General features: G+C 39.8%; 1 protein-coding gene across 1 annotated transcript in view; it reads right to left on the minus strand.

The window, feature by feature from the left end:
• Nucleotides 1–574: 574 nt before the first annotated feature.
• The window catches only part of LOC146822021 (cysteine-rich secretory protein 2-like), a 106602-nt gene continuing 88578 nt past the window's right edge, over nucleotides 575–18598 (minus strand). Inside the window, exons 6-8 of the mRNA XM_085613122.1 lie at nucleotides 16662–16747; nucleotides 6054–6142; nucleotides 575–2127 (exon numbers count right to left, since the gene is read on the minus strand). Coding sequence (XP_085469248.1) covers nucleotides 2117–2127; nucleotides 6054–6142; nucleotides 16662–16747 — 186 coding nt within the window. The 3' untranslated portion in view covers nucleotides 575–2116. The remainder of the gene's footprint in view (nucleotides 2128–6053; nucleotides 6143–16661; nucleotides 16748–18598) is intronic.

Genomic DNA, 18598 nt, shown 5'->3' on the forward strand with positions numbered 1-18598 from the left:
TGAAAACTTCAAATTTGACGGTTATTTTATTATGAGGTGACATCCATTAGAGCTTGGAAAGTTGGAAAAGTTTGCTTGTGAATCTGTGTTCTTGGATCATGATAGTATTGCAAACATGGTCAAAGCCAGCCGGTCTGGGTTATAAATGAAAATGGGAACCGAACTATTGGCTTCGAAAAATACTTATTAAAACATAGAACTGAAACTCTGAGCACATGGTTTAATAAAGTTCTGTGTTTAAGCATTGATTGAGGAACAGGGAGGTACTGCAATTGGTACACCTACCAACATAAGAATGGTATAACTCAATTCTACCAAAATAAAAGACATAAAAGGGGAAGACAATGAATCTCTTAATACTGCCCTCACACACCCTACAGTATCATGCTTCATCATTGTTCGGTTTCCATTTTCATTTATAACCCACACCGGCTGGCTTTGACCATGTTTGCAATACTATCATGATCCAAGAACACAGATTCACAAGCAAACTTTTCCAACTTTCCAAGCTCTAATGGATGTCACTTCATAATAAACTAACCGCAGATATTTTTAATGAATACACAAAATCAGGTGAAAATGCTGAACAATTTATTGGCTGAATCAGTGGAGAAAAATTTTTAAACAGAACAATGAAAACAATAAGCTTCAGTTTATTAATTCATCGATGAAAAAGTAAAGTGGGGGACACAGATATGCCAATTAGTAAAAACCACAAAATTCTAATAATTTCGACTTTATCTCATTCTGATGGCAGATCAAGCACAAGTAGAAGAATGCTTAATTTGTTAAGCAGTGTATCAGCACAGTGAGCTTCCATCAAACTTTGGTTGAAATACACAAAAACAAGAAGTGCCCTGAGTTTGGACACTTAATCTCAGTAGCATGAGTCATTCTATATAATTACATTTTCTTATAAGACAAGCATTGATTTATATTCAGACTAATAGCATAACATATCTGTGCAGTATGTAAAACATATTCCAGTGACAGAACTAAGTAACTTAAGCATGTATTGCAATGATCTCTGCTGGACCCAAAGACCACAGATTAAGTCTGAAACAACCACAGTTCTACCAAAGCTAACATGTTGAGTACTGTTAATTGTGTAGTAATAACAATACATATGTCATTTGCAGCATTATAAAATGGCAAAACCACAATACCAAGGGCTGTATCATTATAATAACATAGTTTGGTAATACAGAAGTTCTGAATGTAATGAGAACAATATTTTCATATCATGATGTATGATTAGATCAGTGGTTTCCCGGAATGGTTTACTAAAATGTAATGCAAAGCAAACAATGTATTTGTTTTGTTTGCAATCAAAATTATTCAGGCGATGGACATGTACATTGTGGGCTGCCTGATTGTCACGAATATCACATTTTAATACTATTTTCTATCTGTATAATGCTTAATCCAGTCATTCAATAACAAAAAAATTCTGCCGTGAACAATTTGAGAAGATTGCCAACAATGGTTTCTTCCAAAGCCACACACACGGGAAACTGTTTAAAAATATGAAATCCTACAGATCGGTTGACTCCACATATGCCATGGAAGCAGTTTTTGTCGAAATTGATTCGGCATGTGCCAAGACCTTCTTTTTTTTATTATTTGATTACCTATTATTGTTTTTTTTCACGATTAGGTGTGTATTTGCAACACATTTATATGCTTTTGCCACATTCACAGGTAACATTTTAAATAAGTGTAGAAGTTCACAATTCACTACGAATAAAATTTGACATAATAAATCACTACATATGCTTTACAGTGTAAAAGTACATTCTTCCAGGCCCTCTGAGGAAATTGTGATTCAAAGGCCTTTGACCTGACACAACTACCAGGAAAATCAAATCTACAAATCAGGGTCCTGGCAACTAGGAGACTAATGTAGGAACAATGCGTAATATTGAGGAACTAGATAATTCCCGTAACATATCACAGAACATCTCAAATGAGTGCAGGTTTGAAGAATTTAGGACATGACATCTGTGGTGAATATAAATAAATGCTGTAGCAGGTGGTTTCGCTCCATCAATCTGTTTGCCTTCATGCCCTGCCCATGAATGACATCCCCGCAGCTAGCAGCCTTGTTCTCCAGTGATCAGGAATTGGCTGCGGAAAGAACAAATCAAACATTTAGCAAGAGGAATGTGGGATGAACAGCACAATTATTTGTATACAGAAAAATATATGTCCATGTATTTGCAGCGTGTGAAGCAAATGATTATTGTGCATGTGAGCCTGCACCTAAATAGATGTTGGCGGTATTTGAGATTGCTGTCTGTAGATGCTGTCAGCAGCAGTGGCCTAGTAGTGTATCATGGGCCTTATGTATGCAATGGAAATGAGCCTCCACCTCCCGTTAGTTAGTAAAATGCAGTCATAACTGAGGTGCAGAGGGCCATTCACTGCACCTGCTGCACCAATGACAGATGCGCCTCTGGTCATCAGTAAAGTGGGTAATGATTGATGGTAACGCAATACTGCACCATTTATCTGTGTTTTTCCCTTCTGTTGGTATTTAAATAAACATTTAGGAGTTTTCGCATTAGACTTTAAAGCCCTGCTGACCATCTGTACTTCCGAGGATTAAAGCGATGAGCAGCGGTGGAGAGAGAGCCTTGCGTCAGGTGGTCCCTGGTTCGAGGAGCTTGTGACTGGAAGCATGGGGTGGCAACTTGTATTCTGTCCCTCTGGGCCTTTTCTGTTACTGTACACTCATCACTTTCTGTCCTGCAGAGGACAGTTCCGCTCTTTTTCTTTTCTCTGTCACTTAGCAGGAAATTCCCACACCATGGGCCTTTTTACATAATTTTGCCGTAGGGCAGTGCCCGAGGCCTACCTGCTGTGCTGCCCTATGGCTAAAAGAAAAGAACAGGAATGTGCTGTATCTATCAGATTCCTGACTTTTCCCAATGGGCTATTATGCGCCAATGCAGGCACTTTTTCATCATGGTGCAAGGGTACCAAAAGGCTTTTTTCTCTTTCTATGTGTGCTGCATTATGCAGCACACATAGAAATAGGAAAAACAAGGATAAATAAAGGTATTTTTGGCACTGCCTCCGAGTTATGATTCCTTGTAAATCTGGGGCAGTGTCAAATCGCCATTGGTGTTGCCAGAAACACCCACAGCAACACCTAATGCACAGCCCTTTAAAGCAAAGTTTACTTTGGCCCAGGATGCTGTGGTCCCAGCAATCCTGTACCAACTAAGGCAGACACGAGAAGACACTTACCCATTACCTAGGTAAAAGAGTACAACATGCTCCAATGGTAACACAAGAACTTGAAAGACAACTGCAGAAAGGAGTCGAAGCCAAGGCACTGCATTGGGTTCATGTGAACGACTCCTGAGAAACCTACAGCTTGTACTCAGGATTTATTTTACATGTTTTCCTAAATTTGGATCTTGGACATATTAGGACTCTGCCCGTTGAGTTCGTTTTTGAGTCAAGCTGTGTCTGTTGAACTGGCATCAGGCCCATGCTTTAGAAAATTCTGCATTCAGTAAACAATTGCCATGCAGCATCACCTGAGCACCACGTCTGCAACTCTCTTTGTTTTTCATTTCCCGCTGAGAAACTTGACACCCTCAAGTTGGCTGTAGGACTTTATAACCAAAACTCTAAGGCTCTAGTTGGTGTTTTTGAGCCATCATACCAATTAGCCATGATTTGACATTGCTTCTTTTGGTGGCTCACCATGGCTTAGAGCAATACTTTAAGACCATTTAGTGACTTTGGATTATTTCTATTTCTATTTATTATTTTGCCGTTGTTTCTTTTTTGTTCATTAATATTCATCTTTCCTTCGTGTTAGACTTATCGTATGTTGATAAATTGTTTACACTTTGACGTACCAGTACTGTTGTGTAACTAGCTGTTGTAGATATTTCGCGAGCTCTTTCTCTGAGGACACTGTGCTGCATAGGTCAAGCTACCGAGAATGAGCCAACATATTCCTTACAGAATCAGTTTAAGTGTACAACAGAGTATTTGGACCTAATGATAGCTCATCAAGTTCGTTCTCTCTCTATCCAGGTTATCATGCCTATTTAGTTCAAGTTTAGCTTTAGCGCCAATAAATGTAATCATAGATCCTTTAACAGCAATTGTTACTTTTTATGGATATATTTCGCCAACATAGATTTAAACTTTGCAGTTATATTTAGTACAATTCAGGGCTATTCAATTCTCAACAAGCCTCGTTTTCTTTCTTTGTCACCTAAAATAAAGGTTACTCAAACTTTTGGGTATCAAGTTCTGCAATCCCACAGTGGCTGATAGATTGCAGCAGACATGTTTAAGAAATGATGGATAGTCCAAAATGAAGGATAGCATCCCATCACATCGGTTTGTGGGCTGAAAAAATGTAACTGGGATTATGAGGAGATGTCCCACAGACCGTTGTTAAAGACCTATAGCGCAATGATACCCTCCCAAGTATTGGACGGAGCAGAAGGTCTTTACCTAAGTGGTAAATATGGCTGGGACCTAGATGAAGAAAAGTGTTTCAAACACCTACTGTCGTTTCCAGGCTCAGCAATGATTCAGGCCATTAGGGCTAAGCTAGGAATAATATCATGGAGTATGCAAGCTCAAATGGCACTGATCAGGTTCTGGAAACCCCAGGATCCAGGAGCAGTACAAAAGGTCTCTCAATAGTGCAGAAATGAGATTCAGCTTAGTAGTTTAAAATGGGACACGGAGACAAGTAAGAAATTGTACACGGTGTGTGAGAACCTGAATGTGAGAATTTGTCCACACTCACTCCAGGTAGAAACTACTAAGTGTCTACTGAGATCCCAAGGGAAGGAATTGGCTAGGAGGTTAGATGTGGAATACCTGAGCAAGAACAAATCTGTACAATTTATGAGGATGACCTGGCAGAATGAAGCCTGGTAACCATATCTTGAAAAGTTACCTAATCATTGGCTAGGTGCGAAATTGTTAGATTAAGAATTGGCATTAACAAATGGTAAAATAAGAGCAGTAATGATGCAGCCCAATGGTAATTATACATGTATGCTAGGAACAAAATGTGATATTTCGCACATATTAGTTGATTGTATTACAGTTTTAGCCCTTTGGATATTATTCTTGCGTCCCATTTTTTTAAAGTATGGTATTGAATCATGGGCCCACGCTATAGACCTCCTCACTGATATGCCTAAACTTGATATTGCCATTGCAATTGGAAGATATATGAAGGCTGTGAAACGCTTTTTTATGGAAAAAGAACTAGGGGCATAGGTGCTAATTGAACTGGGCTTATTGTGATTTTAAAGGTTGAAATCTACCATTTTGGACGTATTTATTAATATACATCTCTAAACCATTTTTTAACTTTTATTTTATTTTTAGTAGGGATGTGCTGATAATGTTTACATTATGAAATAATGCTACTGTGATATCCATTGTATGGACATTTGTGATGCTTCTACTTTTATTGTATAGAGGTACCTACTCAATGGAATTATTGATGGAATTGTGATGATTTTAGGCAATTTATAAAAGATGTTGATATGCTATTCATGCTGTTTGAAGGCCAACGGTCTAAATAAACGTTGCATTTTTACTTGACTTGGCTTGATAGATATTGCATTGCCTCCATAAAAAATTCATTAAAAAATCATTCAAGTAATACCTTGCTTTCTCTGGACTTTTTCTCTGTGCTAAAATAATTCTTAAGTTGTATTTTGGATAAATCATGCATTTACACCATTTGACATAAATATACTCATGCCTAAAGATTCTTTCTGTTGAAAAACATTGGGAAAAAAGCAATATCCTCAAATACCACATAGAGGGAATAGACACATTCTATACAAGTCTAAGGCTAATGAAGAGATAATAAACCAGATGTTTTTTAAAATACAAAATAATGCAATTGGTAAAAAGATATATAAGCTTGACTTTATAATACAACATTCTGGTTACATCCTTGCTCGTATTTTGCGTTTATTGTGGGGATATGAAGCAGACTCATTGAAACTTAAAATCTTCAATGTAAATAAAAATACTTTTCATATACTTACTACAGAGTCCCTTTTCACAGTTGTCAGGGCATGTACTGCATGGGATACCTGTTGTGTATGGTGTATTAAGTCTATCTTCATAATTTCCCCTGCAACATTGAAAAGAAATATAAAAATTGAGGGGCATATCCAGGTCAGGATTCAGCATTGCCCATCCCATTTATAGAACTATTTCGGCTCGAGTCACAAAGTTGTTTTTAGAGCAGGTCTGACTTACCTGAAATATAGTTATCACATTTTGCAATTTTCTGTAAAACACATTTTTCTACCTGTGTCTGTACGCATTTGGCTCTGAGGTACTCTGGTTGATGGCATACTGGGTCGAAACTTTTCTTCTACAAGTGGTATGTGTATGGCTGGTGATGCTATATAGGTAGGGATTGAGCCTTGCAAATGAGGTGTGAGAATGGAGGGTTTATTCTCCATCAGTGGATGATGTAGAGGATGGGTGGTTGTATTAACGAGAGGAGGTGGACTTGATGGGGACATTTCAGGAGCTTATGCCTGGTGCGAGCAATACCATGGACATCTGAGTGGGGGAAAAGATGAAAAAGAAATGGGAGATAAAAGTTGGGTAAAAGTGGCGATGGAGTGATGGTGTCTTGCGTGGATTTAGGGAAGTAGGAAACTGCATGTGTGAGGATGGGAAAGTAAGCTGATAATGGAAAAGGTCTGTGTATGAGAGCCAGTGTCTTGAGGCCCCTTGTACTAATCTTTCCAAATAGTTATTAATGCTAGTTTTCCATGGGGCCTAATATTGCTATCAGATGACTGTAATGGTCTATATTGTGTCACGGATATTTCGGTAACGTCTCTTTGGTGCCTATTACTGTCTCTGTTTTACCTAAAACATTACTGTGCTGCATCCCATATTGAGGAATAAGTCCATAGCAATAACAAAGAGTGTCATTTTCCTCCCTACTTGAATCACATAGACATGAAGAGGGGGAAGGATGCTCTAGCACTTATGGCCAAATAATGAGGACTTAGCCGAGAATCAATACTATGCCTCTTGGGCATCTTTTACAAGGGCCAATGACATACTCCAATCCATCAGTCCTAGTGGGACCCTCAAAGAAGAGAGCTTATGCACACACAAAGCATTCAATAGATTTGGACAATATTAACACCCGTATCCCCTATCTGTAAAGGACCACAACTTTAGTAAACAATGATATCATAATAGATCCGTGACCCAAACCAACTCAATAAATCAATAACTTTTAAAACCAAAGACAGAGCAGATGAAACACTTACAGGGACATGTATGACGGGTTTTAGCAGCCACTAACGGAGAATCAGGCCATTAGCGATTGCTAAAACTCCTTTTTGCATGCACCAACCCTATTTTGTGAGTCTGTAACCTATTACCAACTCGCAAAATAGGGTTTGTGAGTCTGTATTAGGAAGGGGCGTGCCAAGGGTGTCTCAGGGGGATGTAGGATTATTTTATGACCGGAATGCGGTCGCAAAACAATCGCTCTTTACCACCTACTTCAAGTAGGTGGTAAGCCAGTCGTAAACAGGAAGGGGTCCCCCGGGGATTGTGAATGGTAGCAAAATCTTTTTAAGGGCAGGCAGTGGTCACAAGGACCACTGCCTAATTTAAAAAAATGTAACAGAAGTGTTGATTTTTCTTTTTGAAATGCATCCCGTTTTCCGTTTAGGAAAACAGGCTGCATTTAACACAAAAAAAGCTTTATTTAAAAGGAAACAAAGACATGGTGGTCTGCTGTCCCCAGCAGGCCACCATCCCTGTGTTTTTAAGCAATTCTCAAAAAGTTGTAAATTGTGACCTACCTCATGAATATGAATGAGGTATTTCATTTAAGACCCTATTGTCTGAGACACATTAGTACATCGCATTTTGTGTCTTCCTAATTGTGAGTCACAAAAAGTTGCCAGAATGCTTCAGTTGTACATGTGGCCCTTAATTTCTCAACTGGTGAGAGTACATGTGTGATATAATCTATTTTAGTCACAGTCTTAGAACTGAAGCCCAACAACAATTGACCCCACAAATTCAAAATCTGAAAGAAAACAGCAAAGACCCAAAACGGCAAAAGACCCTAACTCCATACACAATAGTAAGCAAATATCCGAGTTAGATAAATGAAGTTTGTTTATTTTTGTATTTTTTTGGGAGTTTCATAGAACACTGAGTTTCTTTCTTCAGTCACTTTAGGGCATTGAGACCTTTGATATATATATATATATATATATATATATATATATATATATATATATATATATATATATATATATATATATATATATATATATATATATATATATATATATATATATATATATATATATATATATATATGGCTCATTAGAGTCTGACCATTAAAACATTGTCCTGTTGTGGGGGTTAAAGAAAGACTACAAATATTTTTGCCCTTTCTACCAGTAACCTTAATGGAAAATTGAGATGAACGTCAACTCTTCTCAGCCACAATAAGTCAATGAAATCAGAGCTGGTTCCATGTGGCTTCCAATGGTTCAGGACGTTCTGTAAAGATAGTTTCAGGGAGCCAGGGCTTCTAGCCACTGCAAATCTATTTAGTTATTGCCATAGGAATGTGGCAAGAAATTATATAGCTGTGAAGCATCAACAAATGGCGAATGCCAGCACAACACCCCTAGAACATAGGGGGCCTATTCCGATGCCACCACCGTACCGGGAAAACAGGACCGACCGCCATAGGTGTGACGGTCCCGCCATGGAAATTAGGATGGTGGCATGGTGGCATCCCGCATATGTTGCATTGTGGCAGGCGGTGCTCTAAGCAGCACCCGCCACAATGCAATATATGCATGTCGTGCATTTGCATGCACAATGTGGCAGGCACCGCGCGGTGCCTGCCACATTGTGCATGCAAATGGAGGGGAGTACCATGGGTGCACCCCAACTGCACCCCCAACCTCTGAGGGCCCTCAACGGGCCCCCGAAAGCAAACTCCGCCTGGCTTTCCATGGCGGGATCTCCGCCATGGAAAGCCCTGCACTGCCGCCCATCCTAATATGGATGGTGGTGTCTTGCAGACAGCGCCACCATATTGATGTCCTTTTCTGCCCGGTCGCCTGCCTGACCGGCGGAAAACCGGCGGACTGTCTTTCCGTCAGCTGGGGTCCTCACCGCCATCGTAATTTGGCAGGGGGAAATGGTAGGTGGGTGGTGGGAAATTGTGGACTGATCGTCACCACCAGACGGGCAGTGGCGATTCGCCCGTTATCATAATGGACTCCAGAGTTCTCCAATGAGTAGCTCTGCTGCTGCTGGTCCCTCTCTAACTAGCTGTGAGTAGCTCCCCTAAGTGTAGTCACATGACGCGCTGGGCCTATCAGTGCATATATATGTAGTGTCAAAATTAAAGCACATGATACAAATATTCAAATTAGTTTAAGATAGAGTGAAAACATAGAAATAGGCCTGTTTTTTAAAATAAAGACCGAACCAATCATAACACATATTATGTGTTACTGATTGCGTTTTCTTGTTTGTTCTACTAACTGCAGAATGAAAGCATAGGGCTCAATTCATAGGCTCATAACTCACATACAGAAATCATCCAAATTTGTATACTTGGAATTAAAATATCTCGAAAATAAAACGTATAGCATAGTGCTAAATTTCGAGTTATACTAACTAATATGTATAAAATTCAGGCCTATTGACAACATTAGTTTTGCACTCCTAGAATTTGTCTGTTACATCACTAACTGATATACGAAAATGTGCAAAATGTGCAAAAAAGTGCTAGCGTGAAAGTGCTTAGTTACATAAAAAATATATACAATTAAATACATAGCAGCTTCTAGCAGACGTCCCCTGTATCGTCTCATATTCCGATCTCTTGACATGCTTAGTAGTTGTATACAAACAAGTCCCAATATCCAGACTATACTATTTGTAGCATCTGTTGAGAAAAAATACGTGTTTTTGATATTAGCAGCCCATTCATTTTACATTTAGCAGCAAAAACTTGAGATTGTAAAGTGTCAATCTCAATATATTCATTATTAATGGAGTCGAAACTGGTAATGTAGCTTCCAATGTCTTTTTTCACACCTATGATTTCTTATTACCCTTCTGTTTTCGGAAAAGTAAAATATTTTCTGATGTAGGCTACTGACTACCTTTATGCAAATTTCTTTCTTCTTGGGAATTTATCAAGAAATTTCTTGGAAATCCACAACTGCGACACATTCTCAGGAGGACACTGAAATATGCACAGCTACATTTCTGCATGTAGAAATACAAAGCCAAGGAGCTTTGTGATTTAGTTCCTCTTAGCCATATTGCTCCACCAACATTTTGCCAGGTGCTCCATTTCCATGCCCATTCTAAAGCAATATGTACTCCTTCCATCATCAGAATTAAAATTATGACAATTTTTAAACAAGCATTTGCAATGCAATAGGTCTCGCATTTACAAGAGTTTGAGCTATTGGCTTTGCAAATGCAAGGCCTGTTACATTGCAAATATGTTTTTTGTTGTCAAAGCCCCCATGCCGCACTTTCACGTGCATGAAGGCTGCGCCCCTTCTGTAACAAATCAGAATCTAACGAAAGGTGTGTGGAAGCTATTAAAGTGAAACCGCGGCATAGGGGGCTTTTCCAAAAAAAAGCATCTGTTTATCAAATCTTCTAAAGAAAGTGCCGCTGCCTTAATGCACGTGAAAGGGCGGCGTGGGGGGGTTTGACAACAATGAAAATATTTGTTTCCACAACCTCTATGAAGCTGCCGATCAGTGTCAGCAAGTGCTATGAATAAGAAATAGGAGCAGATTTTTAAAGCAGCAATACTCCATGATGTACAGTGGACCCATCAGCAGAGATGTGTGTTTCCACAGCCTCCTTTAAACTACTGCAGCACTGCCATGGAGTCCTGATTCATTACAGTGCTGCAGTCCCTCTCTTATTACCTCTGACTGCGCATGATCTAGTGATTACATAAACCCTTGCACAGAGCTGCTCTATTAATCCAGGTCCCAAAAACCAAAGAAATTAGATAAAACATTGTCAGTTAGACCCTTGCCTACTAAAATAATCTGGGGAAATTTGTGCCAAACAATTCCTGACTACAGGCTGTAACTCAGTCTAAGGACAATACATCCCAAAGGGCCTACTGGCTTTAACATATGATTTTCACAATAAATAATTCAGATCAGAGCTATTGGATCTGGCATAACTCCCAATGAATCAATCAGTTTTACATTCTTAATGAATTGGCTTGTCACCATAACAGCCTCAGGCCTACTGTGACTTACAAGCACCCTTTCAGCGGGAAGCACATAAATCCAGCTCGATCAAATACAGTGAGAAGGAAGATTAACATGTGGGCAGAGCCAATGGCCCTCTGTGCAGTACTTTGTGAAGTTCTTTTTCTGTTGATTAAATCAAGTACAGCAACAGCCACACCGGTCAAGCGAGGCCTAAAAAGCATGTTGGGTGCAACTTCCCCTTTAAAGACAAGCACCACAAAACAGCCTCTGCTGCCCAGTAATGTGGCTGTTTATGAATCAAAGTTGACGGGTGGGTTGCTTTAATGGCCGCCTTAAGGTGTTTTCTCATCTTGGGCCCAAGGCAGACACTGTAGCTGCAGGGAGACAGAAGGGCTAGTCGCTTTGACCTCTGCCTTTTAACGTTCTGCAGTTCAGAGGTCACACAGCTGGTCCTTTTGGGAAAGCCGCTGAGCGGGCTTTTCTGCAGGTGCCACATACCTGTGCACCGTCTGACAAGGCCTGGCCCCAAGATACCTTAGCATTTCAATCCATGGCCATATAAACAACTGCAAGTGGCATCTCGCAGAATTCACAGCGGCTCTGCAAACTGCTTTATTGCTTTACCTATCTGCTAATAAAATCCAAAGCAAGTGCTCAAGTTCTGGGAAAAGCAGTAAGGAGAGATTAAGTAGTGTTCATTCAACAATAAGTAGAGTTAAATGGTTATATATGCTCTATTTAAAATGTAACCAGCCTATTTTACAAAAAACAACCATTGTGCACACTCACAAAGAAATGGGGAAAGGTCGTTTTTCGTTCACTTTTTTGTAAACCACATCCAGGTTTACCATTGATCAGTTTCAACGCAGCTCAGGAGTAGCGTAAGGGACACTGTTGTGAAAGAGACTTGAGAAACGTCTGGCATTAGATCTTCAAACTGCGTCAAGAGAATAAGCAAGACAAGCAGGGTGTTCATTAGGAAAAAAGGAGTTGCCCCCGCCCTCTTTCACTGGACCCCTCGCACATAAAGGGGGTTTTAAGACATGTATATTTGTACAGCGCATGTTCACCCAGAATGGTATCTTAGCGCTGAATAACAGATGTTTATTGTTTCCAACCTCTGTGGTACTCATGTTATTGACCTCAGAAGGATGAAAGACTGAGTGGACCTGCCAGGATTTGTACTTGTGACCATGAGGTCCAATACAGGCCCCTACATTGGACTCATTAGTCCACTAAGCCTCCAGACCCGGCGCCCTGTCCCGAGGCCACATTTCACAATATTAGTAAATGTAAACATCTGCAGTGCTGGGACCCAGGGTGATGCCTCTCAGTCTTGGGCAGAGAGAGTGGAGACCCCTCTGTAAAAGGGGTGGAGGTAGGGGGTGGAGACAGACTCAGTACACCCACATCCACACCTGACTTGTGTCCTACCCTAGGCACTGCAGTCAAATAAAACTCCTCTAGTTTTCTCATTGGCCTGCCGCAGCACTGCAGTGGTACAAATCTGAGCGATTTTGTCAGAATGTAGGAGAGAGAAAAAAGAGCTCTTTACGAGAGTTTTTTAATCTTGCAAGCAGTGGGTAAACACCCACTTTGTAGGTATAGTTGTTGCTTAGGAGAACAGCCTGTTTTACTGCCAGCTTTGCTTCTGGTAAACAAGGAGTATAAGTACAAAATGCGTGTTTACGCACTGCTTGCAGGTTTTCAAAACATATAATTAAAAGGTATTGTCATTTAGAATGACAATTGCTCAAACTGTCGCAAATGTGATACCTATTGCACTGTAAATGCTTGTTACCTTTGTCACTGATATCCTATTTCAAATCCTTCCTTATTTTTCCCGTTTCTGTTTTTTTTGTCTTACTCCCAGGTAAATCTGTTGGTGAAACATAAGACCCGGTTCTCCCCAAAAAAGTGCTGGTGCCTGCCACCAGCAACCACTGGCACAAATTAAGTGCTGGTTATGTTTGAATTCAGAGTCAAAGCATTTGTAGTTGATGGAATGGAGCAGGGAGCAGGCTCTGTTTGATATGTTTTTCCTATGTGCAGATACTCCTGTTTCTGCAGCGTGTCAGGGGTGAGGATGGCTGCTTGTTGGGTCATTCACTGTCTTACACATTTTCACCAAACCAGCTGTTTAACATTAGTTTGTGTGGTACACTATGTCATGCAAGTGCAAGGTATTTTGTCCTAGTGTGCAGTGTGAAGGAGTCATGCTTGTGCATGTTTTTAATTGGTCTGTTTTTCTTAAGGGTGTAGTGGTTGGCGTGTCTAGCTGCCTGGATTACTTTTGATTCACTGAGTATACAGATGTGGTTCCTATAAGTGTGGTCAAGCTGCACAGACCAATTGCTCAATCGTGTTAGTATTCATTATAATGGAATTTGTACATGGTATGCTTTTATGGTGCTTTTCAGTGGGTTACTTCTTTCTTATTTGAGGACAACGGTCGTGAACACAAGGACACTCATCTCCTTGTTCAAGAACTAATGTCTTAATCAGGTGGACGCACCAGCCTCCCTGAACATCAGCTGAGGTCTCCAATGTAAAGTTGTACCAGGTTTGGACAGTCACATGTTCATATTGCTACCATGATAATGAATTACAGCTCGGCATCTGTGCCTGTGCATTATTTTGATTTAGTTTGCCAGTTAGTAAGTTTATTCTCTTAATCGTGGACAAAAAAATAACAATGAAGTGGCTCAAACACGCCTAAAAAGTACAGCTTGCAGTTAAAATGTCTAATCTCTATATTGGCAGTTGTGCATGGCAATGACACCAGGAACAGACTGGAAGCCCCAAATACATCAAGAACATTCTAGGGTAGGTGGAATCCCAGAGTCGTACCAGCCGAACCCACGGAACGCGTAGTGAAGGGAGAATATTGACAACAAATGGAGTGTTTTATTTAGCCCTCTTGATGCCCACCTGAATGTCAATGTATATACAAAAGAAGTTTCAAACAAACACACGGAGTGTTTTATTTAGCGCTCTTGATGCCTACCTGGGTCTAGTCCGCTAGATACAAAAGAAGCCAATTAAAAGTGACACATGTTGAAATAATTGAGCACGCGGATTTGAGGTAAGGGGGCTACAGTAAGCGTTTTATTGACTGCACTGGCAGTGAGAGTGGTTCAGATGCGCTTATGTGAGGATGTCTGGGAGGGATGACGAATATCCGGGGTTTTATCCTGTCATCGTGCATAGATATTTTCAAGGGGATGGGAAAGTTCAGCTCTAAAGCGAAAGGTTTTAGAAATTGGGAGTAGGAAGTAGGCAGTGGGCACAGACTGGGTGCGGCTCGCTCACCCTCCTCCCGCATGAGCAGGCGGGGGATATGAGTCCCGGAGGGCAGAGCAAGCAACGGTTCTGCTGCATGGTTGGTGTCTCAGTTCCCAGGCGACAAGCCAAGGCAGGATGGCCCCAGATAGCTGGCACCCCTCCTCCCTCCCCCGGGGGCTACCCACAGCTCTCACCTTCTCACACACGGAGATGGCATTTTTGAGTGAATTAAGAGACGCCGGCAACCAAGAAGATGGACTTTGTATGAGCTGGCGTGCTGGAACACATTTACTGTGCTCCCATTAACCCTTCCAGTGCCTCACTAAACACGGCAGTTTCACGACGCATCGTTTACGGTGTCATTTCACACAGAGTCGCAATCTTCGAGTATCGGGGTTCGATGAAGGATAACACTTGTGTTAGGATGGTGGGGGGAGGCCTTATAACATGAAGCGGAAGGGAGAAGCAATAAAAACAAGTTGTGACATTCGGCAAGCACCAATAAAATAAACAAGCATTTGAAATGCAATTGGACTCACATTTACGCAATACCTATTGCATTGCAAACAGGAGTGCGTGTGGGTGGAGTACGAGAAGGCATGAACAACTGGAGTGGGGGGCAGGAGAGAAGGCACGAACAGCGGGAGGGGGACATGGGAAGAAAATAGTGCTCATGAATCACGAAGTAAAGGGGCCAGTAGCCATGGAAGGATACAAATGATGACATGGCCTTCATAAGGAGGGACTAGCAGCCTATTAAGCAATTGGAAGGCAGAATTTAGAAAGGAAAAAGACACAAGCCAATAAAAAAGTGAGTGGGGGAGTGGGCGGGGTTTCCCTCACGTAGTCAACTGCCACAGATCAACCACAGAGCAGCGCTTGCGCACTGTCTCAGGGCTCGACCTGAAAATGAGAACTATCTGCAAAATACTTGTGTATATTCACAAATTCTTCACCAGCTTTTCTAGGTGGACCTACCATGAATCATCTTCACACAGGCCTCTGTAAGCTAGTTTACTTGTGTGTTAAGTCCTCCACATAATTTCCTTGCGAGAAAGCGATATTTACACATTCAAAACTCCACCACGGCTGAATGCTTGAATCAGATTTTACCCTCACAAAAAGATGCATTTGCACAGCAAGTTTTAGTTTTATCTCAGTACATCAAGATCAGTACTATCCATCTACAATAATATTACATCCACTACATTAACCTAAGTACTTCATAGTAGGGTAGTAGCTTCACATCGACATAACCAGAAAAACCTTGGGATTTAGTGCTCATATTGATGTACTGAACATGACACTATTGTAAGCCAACATAACACATTTGATATACTGGTGACATGCTCTAGGTTTCACATAGGTGGGAATATCTGTTTGAGAACCAATCCTTAAGTGTTTATATATATCCAGTAACCAGAACAACCTATGTAATGGCTTTGATGACTGATGCTGAAAAATTCACTGTATGTTTAAATAGCTCAATTTAATATAATATAATTTATACTTGGTATGATAGTTTCTTAATCATTAATCCTTATTTATTTAAATGTAATTAAACAATAGCTGCCCGTATGCTCACTATTAGGGAACTTGATTGGGTTATTGTTCATTTCTTGTAGGTTATGCATTGAATTCTGTAATGAGTATCATTACATTTTGGAACTATTTGTTTTTCTTCTAATACAGTTTGTGATGCATGGTGTCTTTTTATTTCTTGACGTCTTCGGACACAAATGCATGTAAATCAATTAAAACAATTCAAATTGAAAACTGCAGGAATCGTTGTTAAGAATTATCAAAGTACTTAAAAAAAATACATAAGTGTATTAAAGATAGGTGTGTACCTCCAACATGGAGGTGGCACATTTGTGGCACAGTATAATACAAATATAAAAGCATGCATCAGCAAAACAAACTAAACAAAAAAAGATTCAGCCCTAGCTTTCAGGCTGATAAAACTGGTTATTCAGATTATCCTTATAAATTATAACATTCAATATCATGTTAAGATTCACTTATTACACTCATCAAAATGGCAATATTATAAAAATAAATCAATTTAGATTAAAAAAAAAAAATACTTGCGCAGGGGCGTATTGGCAAACAGCCAGAAAAAAACCAGAACACTGCTGACTTGCGCATCCGACTTGGGAACTTTCATTCCAAACGACCTTTACAGTTAAAGATAAATAATTATTATTGGAGCATTGGCATGTCCTCAAATGCAGGTTCATGTTTTAAAAATACAAATACTCAATACATGAATTTTAACATTTATATTTACTCTATGGTTTGGATATACCTACTTGTTTTTTTCTTTCTAATCATTCCATCAGGTTTTATATTTATCCCAAAATGTAGTTAATTTTCTATTTATGACATTAATGTGTTAATAATTTCTTGTTTTTTAAGAGTTTTGGCATTTTTCCAGTTAATCTCTAATTTTTCACATCATAACACTACTTAGTCTTTCGAAATATTGTAAGTGACACTATTTTGTGGTCATCAAATTCCTCAAATTAAGCTCATCTTTAGCAGATTGTTTGTGACAATGCATTTTTTTTCCCCGACTATCATGATATTTCACTGAATCAATTTACCACTGTTTAACAGAATACAGTCTTATGTGATGTATAAAGTAATATCAGACGGATAGTGCCCTGTCAGAGCGACAGTGTAAATTTCTCCACCACCCTGAATGAGTAACAGTTTGCCAAAGTTAGAAATGTCTGGCAGTCCGATGGACATTTCTAAAATTCACAGGAACCACTGTCAAGTAGTACTACTAGTAAAATAAAGTTTATTAGGACAATTGTCAATAAATATTCGAAAACAATAGAATACCTGTACATTTTAATATCAACTAACACCCACAACCCCCCAAAACTGCACACCTTATTGAAATACATCCTCACAATTCTGGTTGGCAGTGAGAATAAAACGTGCAATTCCTACTGCCACATCCAAATAGTGTATTTCAGACAGCAGCTCCAGTGACTCCAACCTTTGAAATGTTTGGTAATATAAAAATAAGGGTCTTAAACACTTAATACAAGCAGATATATAAAAGACACAATCCATAAGTATATAAGACAAGGAGCATTTTGCATTCAGTGAGCATGTATCAAATCCATTACCATTCCAAATCACACAAGTGTTTTGTAGTCTAGGGTCAGGTATCTGGGGACTGTAGAGGAAAATCAGATCCTGGCCAACAGCTTTTAATGAGAAGCTGATGGAAAGCTTTTTCCTCAGATAGGCCACGTCCAGAGAGTTGTCAATCTTTCTCACAGAGTCTTGCAAAGCCAGTTAACTGGGAAAGGGAGATCAGATTTCATTTGTACCCCAATGGAAATGCATTTTTTTAAGCTCCTTTATCATAATTCTTTCATCCCTGACCACCTTCTTTGGCTACCACAAATTTCTTCCCAGCACAATTTAGACACCTGTGGGACTTCGCTATCCATAGTTAGCTTATTGGAAATTTTAAAAAAGCAGGAGTTCGCCAATGAGTTCCAGGCAACAAGATTCAATTCTCTTCTTATAACGTGAACCATGCTTCCTAGTGGCAGTGCCAGACGTATCCTGAGAGCCACTATGACGGAGGTTCCTGTGAATGTATTGGAGCTTTGGTGAATAGCTCAGTCAAACATGAAGTCGAGTGGTAAAGTTTAAAAAGGTTTCTTTTTAAAAAAACAAATCTCCAAAGTGGGATTTTGTTTTTGAAAATAAAAAAAGCAATGCTCCTCTCATCAGTGTAGCCATCTCCCATTGTGAGGGGGTCATTTTTAGTTTTTTTCTTCCACTAACCACTAGGGTTTGCTTTGTGTCCCAGCCCCTTAGATCAGGGATCTGTTGCAACTCAGCTATTCTTCTACTGATCATTTTCTGCATTTTTGTTCATGAGGCACATTTTATTGGTCAAAACTTAGGTTGTTGACATTATAGGTTTTGCTCCTTTCTGACAATGAAGTCAATTGATTGGAGTGGTTTGATTATTTAGGACTGGCTCTATGCTGGAC

Source organism: Triturus cristatus, chromosome 6 (genome assembly GCF_964204655.1).
Source record: "Triturus cristatus chromosome 6, aTriCri1.1, whole genome shotgun sequence".
Lineage (NCBI taxonomy): Eukaryota > Metazoa > Chordata > Amphibia > Caudata > Salamandridae > Triturus > Triturus cristatus.